Here is a 22,977-nt window from a genome sequence, read left to right as displayed (position 1 = left end):
GAGGTATAAGTCATAAGTCACTAGTAAGTTATAACTTATAAAACCCACTAGTGACTTATAGAAATCATAAAAAGACAAATGTTTATTATTTTTCTAGTTTTTATTAGAAAACCAATTTGAAACAGTAATAAGTCAACAAATAACCTAAAATGCTACAAACTTACAATCTACCTACTTATTAATATTAGCATTAACATTTGTAAAGCTGTAATTTGATATTTGAAGGAGCACCATCAAAAGCAACAGAAACTATTTTGATTCACTTAAAAATTCTAAACATTTTTCTTACAAATTAGCTTTTTCTCCACCACTTAAACCGTTTGTCAAGAAGTGCCTAATAGGTATTTTCCAATGACTATTTATAGCTACAACCATAAAAACTAGGGCTTCCGTAGCTTCTGGAATATTATCACCATATACTTCAATGCCGATATTAACATATCCAGTGAATCGTTTCCCATTCCACTCAACACTTTGCATTATAGACGTTTCGTCAAATACCAAATTGCCCTAAATTTCAGTGTTTGTTTCTCTTACTTTCATTTTAATAGTAGCCAATGCTTCATTTGTAAATCCAGGTGTTCCATCTATAGATCTGTACCACTTAGAAATTGTTTTTATATGTGGCAAAGCCATGTTAAAACTTCTTGCATAATTATAAGCATCTGTTGAATAAGAGCTTAACGTTAAGGCAAACGACCTAAGCTCAGGTGAATACTTTTTACGAGATTGTCATTTTCTTGATCTTTGACAGATTTCACCTGACATTCCAGGTGCTGATTATTAAAAATACATATTGTTTACAGACACAGAAAGAATATGTATTTTTCAACTTACATAAATGATACATTGAGCAGTTGTCTGTTAAGTCAGAAATTTCAGAAGAGAATTTAGGCTACAAATTCTGGCTTTTAGACGACCCTTTGCCTGCTGCAGACTTCGGATCTTTATTGTTTTTTCCAATTTTTTCTTGCTCTTTTTGGACTATCCATGTCAGAAGTATGGCATTCTCCAAAATATCGTGGATAAGGCCTTTTCCTAAAAATGATGAATTATCTATTCCAGATGTATTTTATATAAACACTTACGGCAGTGTTTATATAAAATAAAATGGTAATATATAAATAGGTAACAAGGTAGAATTTTCTTGGTATTTTTTAAAATGTACTGAATAAAAAAAATGTTAAATATGTAAGCAGATAGCAAAATTTTAGGGTATTAGTTGTATAGATATTATACAATTAATACCCTACTACTATACTATAATTTGTTAATTATATTTTTATAACTTACTTCACGTTTAAAATTTTATTACGATTAGGTGAATCCATTCCTATTTCTGATGCAGTTAAAGTTGATCAATGTTTTGGTGATGTGTCACCAAATTTCAAATATATTTCAGAAAGATCTGTAGCCTTAGTTGTAGTAGATAACGAGCCTGATTGAGCACTCAGTGTCGATGACGGTGAACACGTGGATATATTTTCTGGTTATTGTTGCGGCAACTGTTTCGTAGGAACATCATTTAGAGAAATATTTTCCTTATTAGAACTGTCTGATCTGTAAAAATTAAATAAAAAGGTAAAGAGGTACTAGCTTTTTACTTGTATATTTTAATCAATATAAAAGTTATTTTACCTGCTATAAGTAGAAGCTATTATTGGAATAGCTGTCTCTCGCAAGTACATTATACCTGATGGCTTTGTCAGAAAATCATTCATTCAAAATGATCAGAACAAACAAAAATGTTGTCGGTAATAATGACGTCACCTAGGGATAGTTTCCACAAGTTTCTCCGTTCCAGATTCTTAGGAAATTTAAAAAATATAGGTATTACTCATACTTATAATATTACTGAAAATATATCTTTTTAATAATTTAGATAATGATTTAGTCAGTATGTTATCACTGCTAATTAAGTACTAAATGTAAAACACCCTAATGTAATTCCTCAAACGCCGCCCATGACGCTTGTTTACTTACCTGTCAAAAGACTGCTGCTCGCCCTTTTTAAATAAAACTTTACAAATAACACACTTTCTAACCATATCTTACCACTAAATAAATGTCCATACATAAAAACTACACAACAATGAGAGGAAAATGCCACACTAAATACAAATAAACTCAAATACGTTAATCGCGGCTACACACTTTTCGTTTGACAGATGTCATCGACAATCATCGAAATGCGGACGTAGGTGGGAATATAAATTCGACCAATAGAAATTTGCGTCTCCTGAATATCTGATTTGTTTTTGTACATTCGCAAACAAATACATCCAAAGCTCCTTCTAGTGGTTACAATTCGTTGGTGAAGGGTATATGAAGTGACGTTAAGTTGGCAAATTATAAATAAGTGGCAAAATTACGTATTTTTCATGAAAATCTAGATGACCTATCGGAAAATTAGTTAGTTTATGTTATAGGCAATTAAATTACCTACAATTTAAGGTACCTAAAGTCATATTTCACCCAATTGTTAACTGCAAAATAAAGGTCGAATACAGAAAAATCAGTTTTCGAAAATTGCATTATGGAAAAACTGGTAAATCCAATGACCAATATGTTACCAAAGACCGATTCGATTGACCGTAAAATTGTTGCTCCATTAATTTCTTTCTTTTTTTTTGTTGTTTAATTGTTTAATTAAACTTTAATTTTAGAAGTTAATATCATAAATATAGGATAAAGTTGAAATTGAGTAGCTCTTTACAACTAACAGAGTAGGATATGCAAAACAGGGTTATAAGTATTCAGTTTATGATCTAATTGATTTCATAAAATTATTCGTAAAATGTGTCTACTCATTGCTGGTAAATGAGGATATCTCTCATTAAATACCCTGCAACTCATATTTATTATCTTATGACACTCTCCATGAATAAATAATAAAATTAGAATATCAGCATTTTAATAAATGTAAACGTTTTCCATTTTTTAACGATAAATATTACTCAAATAAACATTCACTGTATGTGTTAAATTGACAACAATAAACTGGTGACAGATTAGGTGCTTGTTTTGAAGTTCCACTAAAAATTTCACAACCATTCTCGCAAGAAATTATGCGATATCCACTGACTGCACGAAAAACAGTAAATACATTAAAAGAGATATGTATAGGGAACCATTATACCATTCGGAAGAGAACAAAATTGTTCATCAGGTTGCTCAGAAATATACAGTGTGTTCCATTAAAAAAAAAATAAGTTAAGATGGTTTAAAGTTGAATAAATTCAGCATTAAATTTCTACCATGCTTTATGAAAAAAAATCATTTTGAAATTATGGTAGGGGGCTTAGGGTTTTAGTTATGTCTCTTATAAATTTTATCACTATAACTTTATTATTTAAAAATACACATCATTTTGAATTAGGCAGTGCTTTTTATTTTATTTTATTTTTTTGAAAAAAAAATTAATAACGGTTAACTCTAAGAATAGGAAACCTTTACAAAAGTGCACCTAAAAATTGACGTAGAAACCAAAATTGCAATAATATACAGGGTGTTCCATTTAAAATAACGAAGATGACGCCAATGCGTTAGGTAGACGCCATTATTTTAGTTGAAAAGGGCATGCCCGAAAAGACTATTGCCCAAGTTTTCAAAATTAAAATCGAAGCAGTCTCTGAAATATGTCCAAGTCACCGTGAGATACCCTGTACATGTAAGTTTCAAATCTGATAATACTTATCCACCTTAAGAAATTCGAACTATTAGTCAGGTTTCACATTGATGACACTATGTTTCCGTGTTTTGTTTCTGTTTAAATTTGACTTTGTGCAGTTATTACATTATTTAAATTTCAATATGTAGCGATGTGGAATTCGTCACAAGTTTTTAATTTATTTAAATTACCACCATTAATTAAATTCTATTGATGTTTTGTATTCTAACGCACTTGGTATGAAAAGTTGTTCTCAATATAAATGAAATCATTAGTATATAATACCCACATTTTTTAGACTAGTCTTTGGTTCGCATATACTATTCGATGTTAATTTCAGCTTTTTAATCTGTACTTGACATCTAACTGGGCACTCGTCTGCCCTGACAGTTGTATCTAAATAATTAAGTAGAATAAAATAAATAAATAAATATTTCGAAATAGTTATTTGTTACCAATTAAGTGATAGCGAAACAATCCTCCTTTGCCCTTTGATTCAAAAGGTGGATGACCTTGAATTAGCTATATTTTAATGTGCCAGGGAAATGTTTTATTACCTGTATTAGTAATAGATATCCTCCTGTAGAGCAGTATTTTCAGTTGTCTAAATTCTTTCAAACTTCGTTCACTCTTGTAAAGTTACTTTCTGATAGTTTTTTTAAATTATAGTGTCTATCTTATTCTAAAAAATGTTCATTTTAAGTGTGGCATCGAGGTATTAATTACCACATACAAGTACGGAATTTGTGCGGTAGACATTCCCAGTTCTACTCTAAACTTGTTTTAAATTCCACAAATTACTCTTTGTAATTCGTGCTCCAATGTAGGTATGTTACAAGAGAACTGTTGCATTAAAGTGCACTTAACAGTGTACGGTTGCGAGGTTCCATTAAAAAGTTTAGTTAAATTTACTAGTTCTATTTCACCCAACCCAACCATATTATGTTAAAATAAATATAACGTATCTGACGGTGACCACCTATTAGAATATTTCAGAGATTACTGAAATTTAAGTCGTGAAATATAGACCCAGGGGTTTTTGTGCATACTCTCTTCAAATAAACTAGTGCAATTTTGGTTGCACTTCTGGTCACACCGGAAGTGAACATTAACTTAATTATTTTAGAAAGAATTATATTTTTATTGTTTTTCTAATTTATCTCATTTTTAAGCCGGTAAGATTTCGTCTCTACCTTAAAATTGAATGGTTGAAAAGAACTGATTATTTGAAATTTTTTATTTGCATTATTAATTAACAAATAGTTAATCTAGGTATATAAAAGATCTTAAAAAAATACTCCTCAACTTAACAATTTTCAACAAGTCAATTGATTACAAACTTAACAGTTTGAAAAGTCTCAAAATTTGTTGTGTACCAGGCGTTTACAAGCGTTTACAAATTTGGAGAGGATTTTTTAAAAGTAAATAGAAATCACTAATAATAAACATTTTCATGATCAACATCGAAAAAATTGCAATGGTTAATTTTTATTTGAGTATAACTTGCCATGATATTAATTAAGATAAATAAAACCTTTGATTTAAGCTGCATTGTAGTTTAAAGAAGTATTTAAATATGTTCTTGCAAATACACTCAGAGATGCTCAGGAGTATGCACATGTCTTTAATTTAGAAAAAAATAATTCATTTCTAATATACATGTCAGACCTTACCAATAACTACAGGTCTCAAGTGTTATATTATGCAGATGACCTTAAATTGTTTTCCTTCCCTTCTTCGCTTCTACATGATCTTGATATGATTATGAATTGGTGTTCTGAATGGTTGTTGCCTCTTAATCCCGAAAAGTGCTGTGTACTATACACATGTCCAAAACCAATCCTAGACTAGCATATAAAATTAATGGAATCGAACTACCGAGTGTGACACATCAAAATGATCTCGGCGTTGTTATAACAGTCTCTTTCCTGGAGTGCACATGTTACAAAAGTTGTGAAAAAGTGCAGTCAATTAATTTTCATAATTAGAAAATCTTTCTATTCGCCCTCAGATAGAATTTACCGTAGCCATATGGTATCCATTATTAAAGCAGGACATTGCAAGATTGGAAGGTGTTCAAAGGCGTGCTACAAAACTCCCAGTCGGTTTTAAGTATCTTACATATTATGAAGAACGTCTTATGCGCCTCCGTCTTCAATCATTGGAAGTGCGACGTACTCGTGGTAACCTCATGACAACTTTTAGAATACTTCACGGTGAATTATATTGTCCAGAAACGATGTTTCAACTAAACACTGATTCTCGTCTTAGAGGCAACTCCTTCAAACTTAAGAAAGAAAATTTCCACACCCGCAACAGACATAATTTTTTACCCAATAGAATTTTCGACCAGTGGAACTCCCTACCAGATTATGTGGTTTCGGCACCATCTCTTAATTCCTTTAAGAATAGACTCGATGGCTACCTTAACCCCCAAACAGGATAATATTTTTCTAGAATATGCATGCATATTTTATTTTATTTTTTTACTGTTTGAATTCGTGTCATTAATTTTTGTTTCTTATTTTTCTCTTTTTATTGTATTTTTCTCATCAACCATGTATAGGATAATAATAATAATTTAATATTTTTACACGATTTGATAATATTCTTTCCATATCTTTATTTAAGCTGATTTTGAAACATCCTAATGAAATGGGAACAGTGCCTGTACCATATTGTCTTAACATGGATCTTTTGGACTGACCATTCTGTGTTTTGTCCGCTAACATTTCCTGTAAATTCTAAATGGCGATTTGATTTTCTTTGGAATAAATTTATGAAACAATGATCTATCTTCATAAAAATTCATTAAACTAGATTTTAGATATGTCTAAAGAAATTATAACTGCATATGGCAATGTCTAGAGAGGAAAATAAAATAAATGGTTTAACAGTAAAACCTCGATAACATTGTTTTAAGTCTAACTTTATCCTCCAAAATAACATAAACGCGACCCAGAGAAATATACAGGATTACGTTTTAATTGTCCAATTCAAATATGTTTCTTATTTTATGAGATACAGAAATGATTAAATGAGCAAAAATCTGCAGAATTTTATGCTGATCACGGGTTCGTTTTTAAATTTAGAAAATTCCGAATAATTCCGAAGATATTCGAAGGAAACCGATTTTATGCTATTTCCATTTGCAGAATACGAACATTTGTGATAAAATTTAAATTTATTTTTATAGTTGTTAAGTATTTGTTTTTCATAAAACGTATTAAATAACAAATTTAACAAATAACACATTTTTAAATAATTGGTTTTATATTAAAAATATTGTTTTTTAATTATTCAATCCAAAAAATATTCTACATACTGAAACTGTTGGATCAAGATTAAACTAAACAAAATAGAAAATGACNCTTGAAGGTTATTTCAAGGTCCCCTCCGGTTTTTAATGGAAACCCTCTTTGCCGACGTCGGCAATCGAAAGAGCGGGAAATTTTACGTCCAAAGACTCTAAGGTCATAAATCAGGGTTGATCTTGAAGGACATTCAAAAGTTATTTAAATTTGAGGGCTGGATATCTCCAATACGAACATTTGTGATAAAATTTAAATTTATTTTTATAGTTGTTAAGTATTTGTTTTTCATAAAACGTATTAAATAACAAATTTAACAAATAACACATTTTTAAATAATTGGTTTTATATTAAAAATATTGTTTTTTAATTATTCAATCCAAAAAATATTCTACATACTGAAACTGTTGGATCAAGATTAAACTAAACAAAATAGAAAATGACTTAAAAGTTTTTCACTTTTTATTCAGCTGGCATGAAATGGACCAGGAATATTGGAAAATAACTCATGGCATTTACATGTGTCGTGGGCTTTGGGGAGACGTTTAGGCACCCCAACTTCACGATAGAGCAGGTTCATGATTCGAATCGTTCGATACGACCCGGCGGTCACTGTTCCGGTGACATTAAATCAAATCAGGCAAAATCATGCATTAAGGTATCCAGTTTAGAGAGAAGCCGAACATAAAGGGTCTTGGATGACATACACAGAAAATATGATGTCGAATTGGTAGAACGGGAGATTCAATTTCTGTGGAGAATTTTTTACATATGTAGGTATGACATTACTTCGAGTGTGTACAAGGTGTAACTATGAATAGGGGTCGTGTTTATACAGAGACTACCTTTAGAAATATGTATTGTGTTTGTTTCCTCAAATTGTCATGAAATCCGAATTTTTCTTAATATTTTTTTTTCGTAATTTTTATACCCAGCCACTGGACAAGGTGTTTCAAACAACTACGGTATCCATTGTTTTGAAATTTCATCTTTCTTAATTAAAAAAAATGTTTTCTTTTCATAATACCACAGAAATTTAACAGACACATTTTTATTCATTTTTTATTATGTATAGGTATTTTATTAAAGAAAATTAATTATTTAAAACATAAATTAATTTTAGTTATAATTAGTAATAGAGCTTTCATAAATAATTATAAGTCACGTGCCCGACGATCTTAGGCAACCAACATTTCACTGGTATTGTCGACTAAAAATTCCTAAATCTTTGCGTTACAATGAACAATGAAAAATCGTTGCGTCTATGCTCGAGATAACGCTAACGCTGATTGGTTGAATAAAATCTCGTGAAAAATTACGCCAATCACACCGGTGAAAGAGAATGTTGTCTTTTAATGTAATCTTTGCAATTGTTTTAATTTTACCAAAATTTAATTGACAACGTGAAGGAAACAACATTACTAGTCCCGTCATTTACGAAGGCTCTGCATACCGGGTGTCCAAAAAGTCGGGAAACACCTGAATAATTTCCCAGGTAAATTATTTTTGAAAAATATTAAGGTCATTCTTCTAGTAACTTTTGACGAGGAATTCAAAGGTGACCTTGGATTTGACCTTGACGATGACCTTGAAGGTTATTTCAAGGTCCCCTCCGGTTTTTAATGGAAACCCTCTTTGCCGACGTCGGCAATCGAAAGAGCGGGAAATTTTACGTCCAAAGACTCTAAGGTCATAAATCAGGGTTGATCTTGAAGGACATTCAAAAGTTATTTAAATTTGAGGGCTGTATATCCCCGAAGATCCCCTTTTTCGACGTCGCACAGTGGGACGAAACGCCACTGTCGCATTCAAATTACTCTACACCCCACATAGTTCAACTGTTTGTCACCACTTCCCCTCGAGAAAGAGCAGTGGAAGCAGGATGGTGATATGTTCTCCCCGCGATCCCTAGTATGCTATACTGACGGATCTCGGGTAGAAGACGAGTATTCAGGAGCAGGAATTTATCTGGAAGGCAGTGGCATCCAGGAAAGCTTTTCACTGGGCATGTATGCTACAGTCTTCCAGGCCGAGGTTTTTGCTATTTTGATGGTAGCAAGCAAGGAGGGGGTAAGGAATTGTGCAGAGGAGAAGATTGTTATCTGCTCCGACAGTCAGGCCGCGCTCAGAGCTGTTAGCTCCCTGAGGACTAGGTCTACCCTTGTCCAGGAATGTGGAGACGCTCTAGAGTCATTGGCCAGACGAACTAAAATGGTTTTTTAAGCATACAAGTAAAACTAAAAATAATACGAAATGATGAGACCAGACCGAGCTACTGTATTATAAAATTGGAATTTTCATTCCGTCAATTGTTTTGAATGAATAAATAAATAATTAAAAGATATATTTGAGGATTCAAGCCTGTTCACCCCATCCTTGGCCATTCAGGGGAGTTGAATCCCATAACTGATGCCAGATTATGGCACAAGGGACAGGAAGTGTCCAAACAGTATCGATTGGGCGTAAATGGAGTGATAAAGACCCTTAATGGTCAAAAAGCTTTCAGTATTGTTAAAAAAATATGGAACAAGCTTTTCAGAATTTTTGAATATATTTCAAAATTTTTGGATTTGGACATTTTTTGAAATGTTCCAAAATGTGTCCAAAAATTCTGGAAAATTTTTTTGAGTATTCCTCGAGTGATTCTAAACAACTTTTGGTTCATCTAATTTTTCCCCAGGTTGCGAAATTTCGAATTAAAAAATCGATTCTCCACGAAAATTTTTGGAACACTATGACCGTTTGTGCGAATATGAAAAATTTTTTCCCGACTTTCACGCAGGCAGTTTTGTAGTATTTATCAAAACGAAGATTTTCAGCTGAAAAAAATTTCGAAAAACATCAACTTGCGCCATGTAGAACCACATTTGCGCCGAAAATCAGTTATTTTTTTCATAAAAATCGAATTTTGGAGTCAATTTTCAAAAAAATTAAGACCGAAATCAAAAATCCTAAATTAGGGATCGATAGGAACATTCAAGACGAACATTTTGAAAAAAAATTCACCCGAAACAGTTGAACTATGTGGGGTGTAGAGTAATTTGAATTCGACAGTGGCGTTTCGTCCCACTGTGCGTCGGCAATCAAAAGAACGGGAAATTTTACGTCCAAGAACTCTAAGGTCATAAATCAGGGTTGACCTTGAAGGTAATTCAAAGGTTATTTAAATTTGAGGGCTGGATATCTCCGAAGGACGCAGTCGTGAGTCCCCTTGCCTCTCAAGTTTGGGGCGCTTCATTATCGTGAAAAAAAATTTGGCCTTGAAATGACCTTGAAAGACACCAAGAAGGTCGATTTTGAGGTCACCACTAATTTCAACTAAACAAAATAACCAATGTGGGCCTTGTACTATTTTCATCAACTGCATCCTTCGGAGATATCCAGCCCTCAAATTTAAATAACCTTTGAATGACCTTCAAGGTCAACCATGATTATGACCATATAGTTTTTGGACTTAAAATTTACCGCTCCTTCGATTGCCGACGTCGCAAAAGGGGGTTTCTGTTTAAAAAAATGGAGGTGACCTTGAAATAACCTTCAAGGTCATCGTCGAGGTCAAATCCAAGGTCACTATTAAATTCCTCGTCAAAGGTTACTACAAGAATGACCTTAACATTCTTCAAAAATAATTTGCCTGGGAAATTATTTCAGTCTTTTTGGACACCCGGTATACAGAGGTATAGTATGAACCAATATTATTAAATATTTCATGCAAGAAATGTTTATTTTTTTATTCGCCTCGTGCACATTGAAAAACAAAAAAAAATATGGTGGCTTTAAAATGACATGTCTTGTCAGTTTTTACAAATTATTTTCCATTATAGTTCCACTCTCTGTCATTCTTTTAGATCCATACAGTTAGTTGCTTTAAAAAGGTAACAACAGGCAACACACATAAGCACGTACATTCAACTGAGTTCGGAGCTGTCCAGTGGCGGCGTAGACAAGAGTTTAATGCAGATTAAAGAACGAATTAAAACTCGATTATTTACTCTATTTAAAAAAAAAGATTCATATTAGTAGTCTGGGGAATGCGTATTATGATCATTAACATGGTTCAAACATTTAAATTGCTTAAGAAAACTTTAAGTAATCGTGACAAAATAAAGACAAACAATAAATACCTATCAAGTTTAAGTTACACATTTCAATTAAAGCATCAATTTGAAGTAGAAGGAACAACTGAACTAAATATCACAATTATTTAAATATTTAAAACTACAAATTTTCCAAAATATTTCAGTTCAGATGTATGATGTATGTATACAGAAGTTTACAATTAATGCCATTATTAATAGTATAATTTTAAGTGCCCACAAAAACAGATTTTTCAAAACTATTCTTAGTTAAATGTAAAGCAATCCTAATTTTAATTTTCCTACAACTTTGTCCAACATAACAGCAATTAAAATCATTGCAACACGAAAGATAATTCCAGAGAATCAGTTCAAATAATTGAACCCTTAATAACTACAAAAAACGTAACATAATCGTAACTTTTGAATTTTTCTATGTAATGTCACTTATATGAGATAGGACCAGAAAATTGAAGTTTAACATAGAGAAATCCTAATTAAAAATAATATTATAAACACAATATAAATGGATCAGTAGGACAGCAGTACTTTCGCGCNTAATGAAGGCGTCTCATAGTCACCGCCCATTTCGCCCTTCCACAAATAAGATCCACTTCTTATTTATGGAAGGGCGAAATGGGCGGTGACTATTAGACGCCTTCATTATAGCCATCTTTCTCTATTGCACGGATTTCTATGGTTTTTTTTATCGCTCTCACGTAACGGCCGATGAACCATGGGGACTTTCTGACCCTGTAAATGGATCAGTAGCACAGCAGTACTTTCGCGCTAAGCCAATCTCGTTGATCTGTGGTCTTAATATTACTAACGATTGCAAATAATGACCAATAGTAACAATTCTAAATCATAAGCGTGGATTGCAACATTTAATGTTTCGAAAAATTACAACTTATTTTTTTGTTTGATAATCAAATTACCAAATTGGATTTACATTTTGAGTACCTTACCTACTATTACAACATTTTGATAGTCACTGGTTTATCATACAAATGTTAACTGAAACAATCGTGTGAAGATCACTTCCATTCGGAAGTGGTGCTGTTTTCAGTTAAAATAGCAAGGTCAAATAAATTAACCTGCTGTCTATAGGTACTGTTCTATAAGCAGCTTGATTAAATAAATTTACAAAAATTGTTGTACAAAACAACTATTAACTAATTCATCATTAAAACCATTTTCCAAAGCCCCAAATATATAAATTTCAAGTTTCAAATTAACAAAAGATAATGGCAAGGAAAAAAGTCAACGAATACAACGACGAAATCTTTTGAGAAAAAGGATGATTAGAGATATTCAGTCATAATATCAATAATTTTACCCACGTATTCGGAAGGCCTAATAAATATAGAAAATCGAAAAAAAATTGTACTCGACCTTATAAAAAATAACTTAACTACCCCGTTAATTCGGCGCCCTACTTTGCCGACTGGGAATGCGCCGGCACACCACAGATCGTTGGAACGTTGAAGCGAAACAGTTGAATTTTCCAGTCGTCTTGAATTTTGCAATTGATTTCAAAATCAAAGTGCAGAGTTGATCCCAATTTTATTAACAAAGTGCTGTGGACGGATGAGTGAGTTTTTTTGCCGAACTGCCATTTTAAATGTAGCTACTTTTCGAAAAGCAACAAGTCGTACAATAAGGTATATGTACTGCAAACTGAATAATTAATAATTGGAAACTTATATTCAATTATAAAACGGTGAAAACGTTAAAATATAAAAAATACTAAATACTAAAATAAAAAATGCTAATCTAACATTCGAAATCAATTATTATCTTTTGTTAATAATTTAAAATTATATATTTAAAATTAAAAAAAAATCTTATTCATTCATCTGTCTAGGTAAAAAGCTCTGTTTATTCGTTTTCGTTCACGACTGATTAAAAAGCTAGGTTAATGACCGAATATTATGGTAGGTCAAGATTCACTCTCACAAATATATTTTTTTCAGGGTGAATATGCATTTACATTTTTTCATATTCGTATTCTTCTCATTTATCCCTATTTTTCCCTTAAAATTAATGGCACTATCACTGGATCACCCTGTATAGTTTTTTAGCTTTGTTTTTTTAAAAATAATTAGAAAATATTTGTATTTATGTTTCTTTATTATATGTTGATGTTGGCTTTTTTATATATTGGTTAATTTTTCCCTGATGGAATAACAGCCGAAACTAGTAGCAAAGAAAATAAAATATTTTCATACTGAAAAGTTCTCTAATTTATCCCATTACACCTACTTTAATTCAGTGTTACAATTGATTTTCGTTAAGAAGGTATTACAATTATTTAGTTTAATTTTCGCCGACTTGGTGCCTCCCGTAATTTGTTATGTAATTCGCAGTGCAATTAACTGTGAGCAGCACATTGATAAAGCGTCGTTACCATTTCAGAGAGCACGTTCATAGTGAAGCTAACAAAAGGCACAAGAGGATTGGGGCTGAGCGTCACTGGCGGGATAGATAGCACTGGATCATGGCCCGGCCTTATCCGAATCAAAAGACTGTTTCCACATCAGCCTGCGTCAGCGTGTGGACTTTTAAATGTAGGGGATCTCTTGTTACAAGCTAATGGAATTACGCTTACGGGCCTTACAAATTACGTAAGTAAATTTCGTTAAGGAGAATTATCCCCGAATTTACTGCGGGGTAGACTATTAGGTATAATAAGATTTAGGGAATAATAAAAATGCGGCTTCGTCAGGATTTCCATAAAATGATCGCCTCTTTGATGTATATTGCTCTTGTAAAATCATAAACTTGCAGCAGATACAGCAAGTATTGTATAAAACTTCAGGGGTATAAAATTTAATACCTTCGCCAAGAATTTATTTCTCTTTATAAATCTTTTACGAAAGTACAATTTTACCTTTAAAGTAAAATAACAATGTGTTAATATTTTATTTCGGTTTACTATGTGTATACAAATTTGCATGCTGAATAAAAGATGTTTTCTTTTAGTAGAATTACATGATATAGTCTATTTACGGTAAGTTTGCGATCACGTCACAGTGCGAAATGGTACACTGTTCCCAGATTGTAATTTTTTCAGGATATTTAAGAAAATAAAATTAATTTTTGGTCCACCGAATATTAAAATTGTAGTCGAGAATTACAGATTATACAGCCCAATTAATTGCGGTTTAGTATTAAGCAATATGATTATTGCAGTAATATTTTCTAAATTATCTAAAAGAATTTGTATTCAAACGTAGAAAAACAATAGTGGAAATATAGAATATGTATTTTTAACATTTATTTGTTTACATTCGGTAAATCATGGAAATAACTATTTTTAAGTGTATTTATTCATCAATAACTTCACTGACGCTAAAATGAATCACATTAACTTAAGATTGATATAAATTTAATAATATTTCAATTGTCTGTATCTATATGTCGCAGGCTACTTTAAGGCAGGCGCGGATTATTAATTTCCTAGTTTCTAGGTTAGTTTTCTACTCCATGTTACGAGTTTGTAGCGTGGTATGACATTATGTAAACAAACGCTAAATTAACAGTATTTTTTTAGTTTCTCTTTAAAAACTTAAGTTTCAATATATTAGAAGACCCAGAATGAAGCTTGTTCAAATAAGCAACATAGTACAAATTTTAAACTTTGTAGATTTAGAACTAACTTAACACTTTTATTATTAAAAGACTCAAATGTAAGAATTAGCATTTATTTTTTCATGCCATATTATGTAGAATTAGAAAATACTTCGTGTTTCTACCCAATATTGTACAAACTAGCCATAATATATACAGACTGTCTACTATAAGAGGGCCACTCCTATGAATCTCGCTTAATATACGACGCACGTCAAAAATCTTAATATGTTCTTTGTTGCATTTTTTGAGGCCTTTATGCTCGTAAAAATATATTTGACATCCATGGCCAACTTTATGAGAAATCATAAAAAAACAGAAAAGTACCGAAAATTTAGGGCCGTCTAACTTTTTTATTTTAAGAGATAAAGAAAACTTATTTTAATAAAATTTCATGGCAAAATTGATATCTTCCACCTAGTGCAAACATATTTTTAAAATATCGTATGTAATTTGCTGCGCCCTCTAGGCGAGCAAAAAAAAATCGTCATCGAAGCAGGCTGTGGCTACAAAAAATTTCTTGTTATTTCCTCTTTCATGCGATATACTACATGTTGCCTGTATCTTTTAAATTTATTACATTTTTTATAATTTTGGTATAAAAAATGTAAACATTTTCGTGCTAACGTAGAAGTTGTTGTAGACACGTGTCAACTATAAAAAATTTAATAAATATAATGAATGCACTTCGTTTAAAAAAAATACACACATTATTATAATATTGGTTTTTTACTTTAGAGAAAACTGAGCCTTCAACATTGTTCTTGCACAGAGAAAGTAGCTTCCGCTAAATGTAGCACGCTATGAAAGCAGATGTTATCCCAGTAATGTCGTTATTTAACAAATTGTTTTAATGTTTATTGTTATAGTTTATACATAATTGTTGGTTTAGAAATTGTTACAGTTAGCTATGATTTGAAAAACTAAAATTTTGAATAATAATGATATTTTCATTGAGAAGTGTAATATGTTTGTATTGTACTATCAATGCAATTTCAATTCTATTCAAGCACTTGCGGAATGTAGAAAACCTTCGCTAATAAAATCAACTCTTAACATAGTTTTAAATTATGTAAATAGGAATAATGAGAGATTGAAGTGAACTACAATTTAGAGCAGGATAGTGCAAGAAGGATATTACGAAAAAATCGTTTCAAATGTTGTAAGGTGAAAAAAGTGCACCTCTTGAGCTTGAGGGAGGAAGATAAACCGAGGGGATTTGGGTTCTGTAGGTGGTGACAAGAAAGAAAGAGAGTAAATCCTTTTATATGCAGAAAAATTTTCTGGTCAGATGTGCCAAATTTTTGTAACAATGGATTATTTAATAGGAACATTTACTTCAAATAGATTAATGGTAATATACATTGGCACGGGTAAACTGGATTTCAACAAAGGTTTTCAGTAAACGTTTGGGTTAGAATTCTTGATACCAAATTCGTAGGACTTTACTTCTATGATGGCAAACTGATGAGTGCTAGATATTGCAGATTTTTAGCTTCAAAAAAGTACTTATATTCACAAAACTTTTTGAAGTTGACCTGTTTAAAACAATTTCTATACATTCATCTACATTTTTGATACTAAAATTATAAACAAAATATAATAGATAAAGGCAACATGTAGTACATCGCATGAAAGAGGAAAAATGAAGCAATTTTTTGTATCCACAGCTTGCTTCGATAACAATTTTTTTCCCGCGAAGAGGACGCAGCAAATTACATACGATACTTCAAAAATTTGTTTACACTAGGTGAAAGATATCAATTTTGCCATAAAATTTTATTAAAATAAGTTTTTTCTATCTCTTAAAATAAAAACGTTGGATGGCCCTAAACTTTCGGTACTTTTCCGGTTTTTTTATGATTTTTCATAAAGTTGGCCATGGATCTCAAATTTGTTTTTACGAGCACCAAGGCCTCAAAAATGCAACAAAAACATATAAAGATTTTTGACATTCATCGTGTATTAAGCGAGATACATAGGAGAGGCCCTCTNATGTTAGACCTTGCATTTTGTTGAATTGGATCTAAAATATTATTCTCTTTTTGAACATCTTGATATAAATTAATTATAGTAGGCCTACTCAAAGTGACAGATAATTAAATAGTGAATTGTTTGACAACAAACTGTTTACTGGTGATATTGTGTAAATTAATTTGCCATTGTAACACCTAGACACCTATTATTTTCTTTGTGTTTTATTGTTATTTGTTTTCCGTGTTTTATTAAATAGTCTTTGTTCCTACTTACTTTTTTTATTTCTATTTTTTGGAAGTCCTATTTACTAAATGAAATAAACTACTATTTTTATCATGTATCTTTTACTTACTCATGTAATGTGTTTCTTACTTACTCGTAATTTCATTTTAAAAGCCTTGTTACCGTATATTGAATAGCGTATTTAAGTAATCATCAAAGTGTAACAAGAAAAAGGGACATGTCGCTGAGATTACTTTNAAAACATATAAAGATTTTTGACATGCATCGTGTATTAAGCGAGATACATAGGAGAGGCCCTCTAGTAGACAGCCTGTATATATTGTAAACTCATATTTCATGAAATGTCTAATTGATTTTCAGTCGTTTACAAAACGACTGCAAAAAGTTAGGCATATTCTAAAGAAAATGAAAATTAAGATGCGTTAACAATGCGTGCCTTAAAGCTATTCGTCGTTTTAAAAAACGCTTAAAATTTTCAGTCAAATTGTAAAAGTATTGTGTTCACACATTTTACAATTTTTACCTAGTCATTTATAAAACGTTTAGGCATTTTATAAAAAGACTGAATTTGCAATTGGTCTGCGACATATACATTTCATAAATAATATTCCAAATTACGGTCTTGTTATAATAAAATCATCGACAGTTTGTTTTTCCCGTTTGTGTTTTTTTTTGTGAACTTCAAGGTGGTGGTTCACCTCTGTTATGCTTATGCTCTGTTACGCAATATGATTTGACTCTTGAGACACTCGGATGTAAAAACCTTTGCAGCTCTCTAAAACAGCATATTAATAGCAAGTAGGACCTATATAGAACAGGTCATAAATCAAGACAAATAAACAATGCAGATTGTCATTGGTAAAATCTTTAATTTATTTACTTATTTTATTTAAGAAGTCCTTGCCTTGCAGGTATAAACCCAATTACAAAGCAAGATGACAAAAAAATACAAGAAAAAGCACAAGTTAATACTTGGTAGTAACAATTTTTCAACTGAACTCTTAAATTTAGTAGCATTCATTATCTTATACAGGATGTCCCACCAGGAATCACCACTATCGATATGTCGGAAAGTACTGATTCTAACGAGCGTTCAAATAAAAACGTGGTCAAGTTCTGAAAATTTGGACGTAGGGCGTAGCGTATAGCAAATGAACTTAAACGTCATCTGTCAAAGCGCTATATCGCCGCTATCAATTTGAATATTTTCGTTTTAAAAAGCGTTTAAAATGGTGTTTTCTCAAGAACAAAAAGTGTTTATCATAGAGTCCTACTTTAGAAATGGACGCAAGATTGATGGAATATGGAAGTATTCTATTGAGGAATGTTTCATAGAATTTCAAAATCAATTTCCCGGCGTTGTTGAGTACAAAATTTTTCAAAGTGCAGTTCAGCGTTGTGTTAATGTTTTTCGTGAAACGGGCAGTGTAACAAGAAAAGAAGGAAGCGGCCGACCTAAAAAGCGGACTGAAGAATTAAAAGAAAATGTCCAACAAATAATGGAAAATGCGCCAAGAACTTCTGTACGTGTTTTATCACAAATGGTGGGAGTATCAGTCGGTACCTGCCACACAGTGTTAAAAAAAGATTTGCGTTTGTTCTCCTATCGTTTAACTTGTCAGCAAGAACTTCATGAAGTTGATTTTCCGCGACGGGCTGTATTTTGTGAATGGTTTTTAAACAACTACGGTGAACTTCATAATATCACCTTTTTTTCTGATGAAGCCTGGTTTCATTTAAGTGGTTACGTAAACTCACAGAATATGAGAATGTGGTCTTCTGAAAAACCAGATAACTTTTTTGTCGAGGGCCCTCTACACGCTCAAAAAATTGGAGTTTGGTGTGCTCTCAATCGAAGGAGGATTTATGGACCTATTTTTTTTAATGGTACTCTTACTGCGCAAAGGTATAGAGAAGAAATTATCGCTCCTTTTGTTAACCAGCTGGAAGAAAACGAAATTACAAACTTTTACTTTCAACAAGATGGCGCAAGGGCACATACGGCAGGCGAGACGATGAATATGTTGAGGGAAGTTTTCCAAAATCGACTAATAAGTCTCAATGCTGAACATGAATTTCCACCGAGGTCATGTGATATTACGCCGTGTGATTTCTTTTTGTGGCCTTACCTTAAAAACACTATTTTTGAACTGCCTATTCCTGATTTAAACCATCTGCAGGCTCGACTTATAGACAAGATTCGTGAAATTAACAATACCCCGAGCATCTTAGAAAATGTCTTTAATTCTTTGAGGAACAGGTGTGAAAAGTGCTTGGAACAAGGAGGGGGACACTTTCAGCAGCTGCTTTAATTTATTGTTATAACAAGGAGGGGGACACTTTCCGCAGCTCCTTTAATTGTTTGTTATTGTTATCACGATTATTCTTTAAAATAAAGTTATATAGTCATTAACGTTATTGAAACTGACAGCTGCTATAGAGCTCGTTGAGAAATGAGGTTAAGTTGGTCGCTATAAGCTACTCCCTACGTCCAATGTGTCAGAGCCAACTTCGACCACGTTTTTATTTGAACGCTCGTTAAAAATCAGAAAATTTGGCAGCCTAGCAAAGGCAGTAGGGTCAACACAGCTAATAGCTGTTTTACACGGACAATTTATTCATGAATAAATTTACGAACTTCTTCATGAACTAATTCACGAATGTATTGGTAAAACAATTTGGATTTACGCTGCTACAGACTTGAATTTCTTTGACACATGAATCAGCTCTGCCAACAAATCAAAGTAGCAAATAAATTGTCACCTTTCCACTTATAATGTAGTGGCACAACAACGGTACCGTTTTGACACATATTATATAAATATTAGATTTTGTAAGTAACAAATCAGTAAAAACAATACAAAACTAATACGATGCCACACAATTATTTACATATTTCCAATAACATAACCACATTATTGATCTGAGGCTGGAAATTTGTTGGGTTGGTACTTCATGCAGAAATTAACGAAAATTAGAACATGTTCTAATTCGTCAAGAACTTGCATGACTTAATGACTTAATTCTTCAATAAATTATGAATGTAAAACAGCTTTAAAATATAGAATTTAGAACTTAATGGCACTTCCGGTTATATCGGAAGCCGACATTAACTTCCTTATTTTAAATGGAACACCCTATATATTATTGCATTTTCGGATTCTACGTGAAATTTGGGGGTCACTTTATTAAAAATTCTATATACCTAGCAGTTATTATTATTATTTTGAGATATTATGAGTTCAAATTTTTTAGTTTTATGTTTAGGAATACAAAACAGGTCACAATTTCGGGTAGAGAAGTTATGAATTTTAGAATTATTTGTAAAGTTATGAATATTCTCCTTGACGTACAATAATACTTTAAAAATATAGATACATGGGAAAGTTAAGATTCCGTTCTCAATAAAAATATTCCGACAAGTTTCACGAGACTTTATATTAAATATACTTCTAATTATACGCTTCTGCGCTAGAAAGACCCTGTAACTGTTAGCAGCACAACCCCATAAAATGACATTATAAGACAAATGGCTATATACTATACTATAATAAACATTTATTAAGGCACACAATGGCATAGTTTTCTTTATCCGTGATATAGCATAATATGATCTGTTCAAAGTTCCACATAATACATTTATGTGATCTGTCCACTTTAAGTGGCAGTCAAGATGAACACCCAGAAAGTTGGTACTTTCGGATGATTCCAAAATGATTTTATCAAAGTTTAAATACAATTTTGTGTCTTTTACAGGTTTATTATGGAAGTAAATTATTTTGGTCTTATTAATATTCAAGATAAGGTTATTTGATTTACACCATTTGTCAAAACAGGTAATATAGCTCTCACAAACTCTAACGAGTTCCTCATGGGTCGGAGCTGAAGCCATAACAGATGTGTCGTCAGCAAATAGCGTTATAGCAGCAGAATTCATATAAGTAGGCAAGTCATTTATAAATAATAGAAAAATTATCGGTCCCAGCACCGATCCCTGAGGAACACCCAGAGTGACACTTTGATTGACAGACAAGGCCTCTTTAATTTTAACATGCATGGATCTGTTAGATAAAAATTGGATTATCCAGTCTAAGAATATCCCTCTGAAACCAATGTTGTACAATTTACTTTTAATGAATGAAATGTCTAAGCAATCAAAGGCGCGTGTTAAATCGAAAAAAAGACCAGCTACGTGTCTTCCCTCGTCTAAATTTTTATAGATTCTCTCAGTCAGACTGCAAACCGCTGACTGGGTAGATTTACCAGAACGGAAACCGTGTTGGCAATTAGTCATTATCTTGTATTTTTCAAGAAAAGTTGTCACCCTGTTCAAGACTGCACGTTCAAACACCTTGGAGAAAACACTCAACAACGATATTGGTCTGTAATTGGCAATGTCCTCAGGATCATTGTTTTTATAGATAGGAACAACAGTTGCACATTTTAATGATTCGGGAAATTGTCCAGTACTAACGGATAAATTAATTAGGTATGCAATATGATCGACAATGTGTACTGATATTTTCTTAAGTAGATTCACAGATAATCGATCCGTGCCAAAACTAGTTTTGTTTTTTAGTCCACAAATGACNATACCCATTATACGGGAGTAGAATACTATACTTTATCCACGACTACTAAATATTTTTGTTGAAGTTTTTTTTGAAATGTTTCGAAAAACATGGTATGTTAAGAAACAGATATACGACTCGCACAAATGAAGTCGCTGATGGCTCAGTGTAGATGCTCTTTCCCTTCCAACCGCGGGTCCCGGGTTCGAATCCGGTCTAGGAAAATTCACTTTTTTAATTTTTTTTTATATGTACAGCACTGAATTGAAAATATTTAGTGGTTTACACGATAAAATTTTAAAAACGGATTGTTTGTAGCAGAACAATATAATATTATAGCTAAATTAAGGAAGCATCTGACAGTAGTGATTAATGACTCATTAATCACTGCCGTGATTAATGGGTATTATTAAGGTCGAGCAAACAGACGTATAATGGGTACATTATACAATAGTCGTGGATAAAATATATTTAGTTTATTCCAATTTATTTATACCGTCAGTAGGTAATTCGTGAATCGATATTTCAAAAAGCTATCAATTTCAAAAATCGTTCTTGTGAAAATCTGTATTTTTGTATAAATGGATTGTTCCTTGAAATTCAGAAGTGCCAGGAAAACGCGTGACCTTGAAAATTTTAAAATTTTTCGCCTGCGGCGCCATTTAGACATTCATATTCCGGAATTCAATTCAACAAATGTAACAATCCTAAGCAGAATACATTCAATCAACGTTCACGCGCCGCCACTGATGGGAAAGTTAAAATTCCGTTGTCAATAAGTATCTTCTGACATTTTATATAAATATACTTCTTATTTTACGTTTCTGCGCTAGGAAGACCCTAGTAATTGTTAGCAACACAACCCCACAAAATGGCAAAAGATAAATGGCTGTAAACTATAATAAACATTTAGTAAGACACACAGTGCCATAGTTTTCTTTATCTTTGATATAACAAATATGATCTATTCAATACTTATAGCGATAGAAATAATGACTCTCCATTTGCACATTCGTGTTCTTTGTGGTCCCAAGCTTTTAACAAATACCTTACCCCAAGCGGGGTATAAAGTGTTCCCCTTTTTTGAAGTACCTGCCTTTATTAGTTAACATCCACTGTTCTAGCGTTGTTATGGGGATTGGGGAATATAAGTGACTATACAAAGATTTGCTTATAGTTTTATTAGAGATAATAGTATCGTTAACAAAATAAGCTAGACAGTATATATTTGGTTAATTAATTTATTTTGCATTATTTTTGCTACTTGTTGCAAACATTAAAAAAATAAAATAAAAAATTAAGTGATTTCTTTTGACCATGATCTTTGAAAAAAATGTATAACTACTGCTACAATAGTTGCGAGTCTTTTTGTCGTTCGGTCTGGGACAATATACACAACAACTAAAGGATTTTTCTGGAACTAGTCCATTTTCCATTTCTTGAGGTACTAGTTGTCGCATAGCACACACTCTCAATGTAGCAATATCAGTGTGAGG

At 32.1% G+C, this 22,977-nt stretch overlaps 1 protein-coding gene across 2 annotated transcripts in view; it reads left to right on the top strand.

Annotated features, from left to right (window-relative positions):
* LOC108913525 (tyrosine-protein phosphatase non-receptor type 13-like) overlaps positions 1 to 22,977 on the top strand; it is a 217,255-nt gene that overhangs the window by 153,248 nt on the left and 41,030 nt on the right. For both annotated transcript variants that reach the window (XM_018719087.1, XM_023456046.1), the window contains exon 4: positions 13,476 to 13,684. In XM_018719087.1, the coding sequence (XP_018574603.1) occupies positions 13,476 to 13,684 (209 nt within the window). The remainder of the gene's footprint in view (positions 1 to 13,475; positions 13,685 to 22,977) is intronic.

This window comes from Anoplophora glabripennis, unplaced genomic scaffold, assembly GCF_000390285.2.
Source record: "Anoplophora glabripennis isolate ALB-LARVAE unplaced genomic scaffold, Agla_2.0 scaffold37, whole genome shotgun sequence".
NCBI classification, from domain to species: Eukaryota; Metazoa; Arthropoda; class Insecta; order Coleoptera; family Cerambycidae; genus Anoplophora; species Anoplophora glabripennis.
The sequence above is the reverse complement of the archived record's forward strand: the minus strand, read 5'-3'. Positions and strand labels throughout refer to the sequence as shown.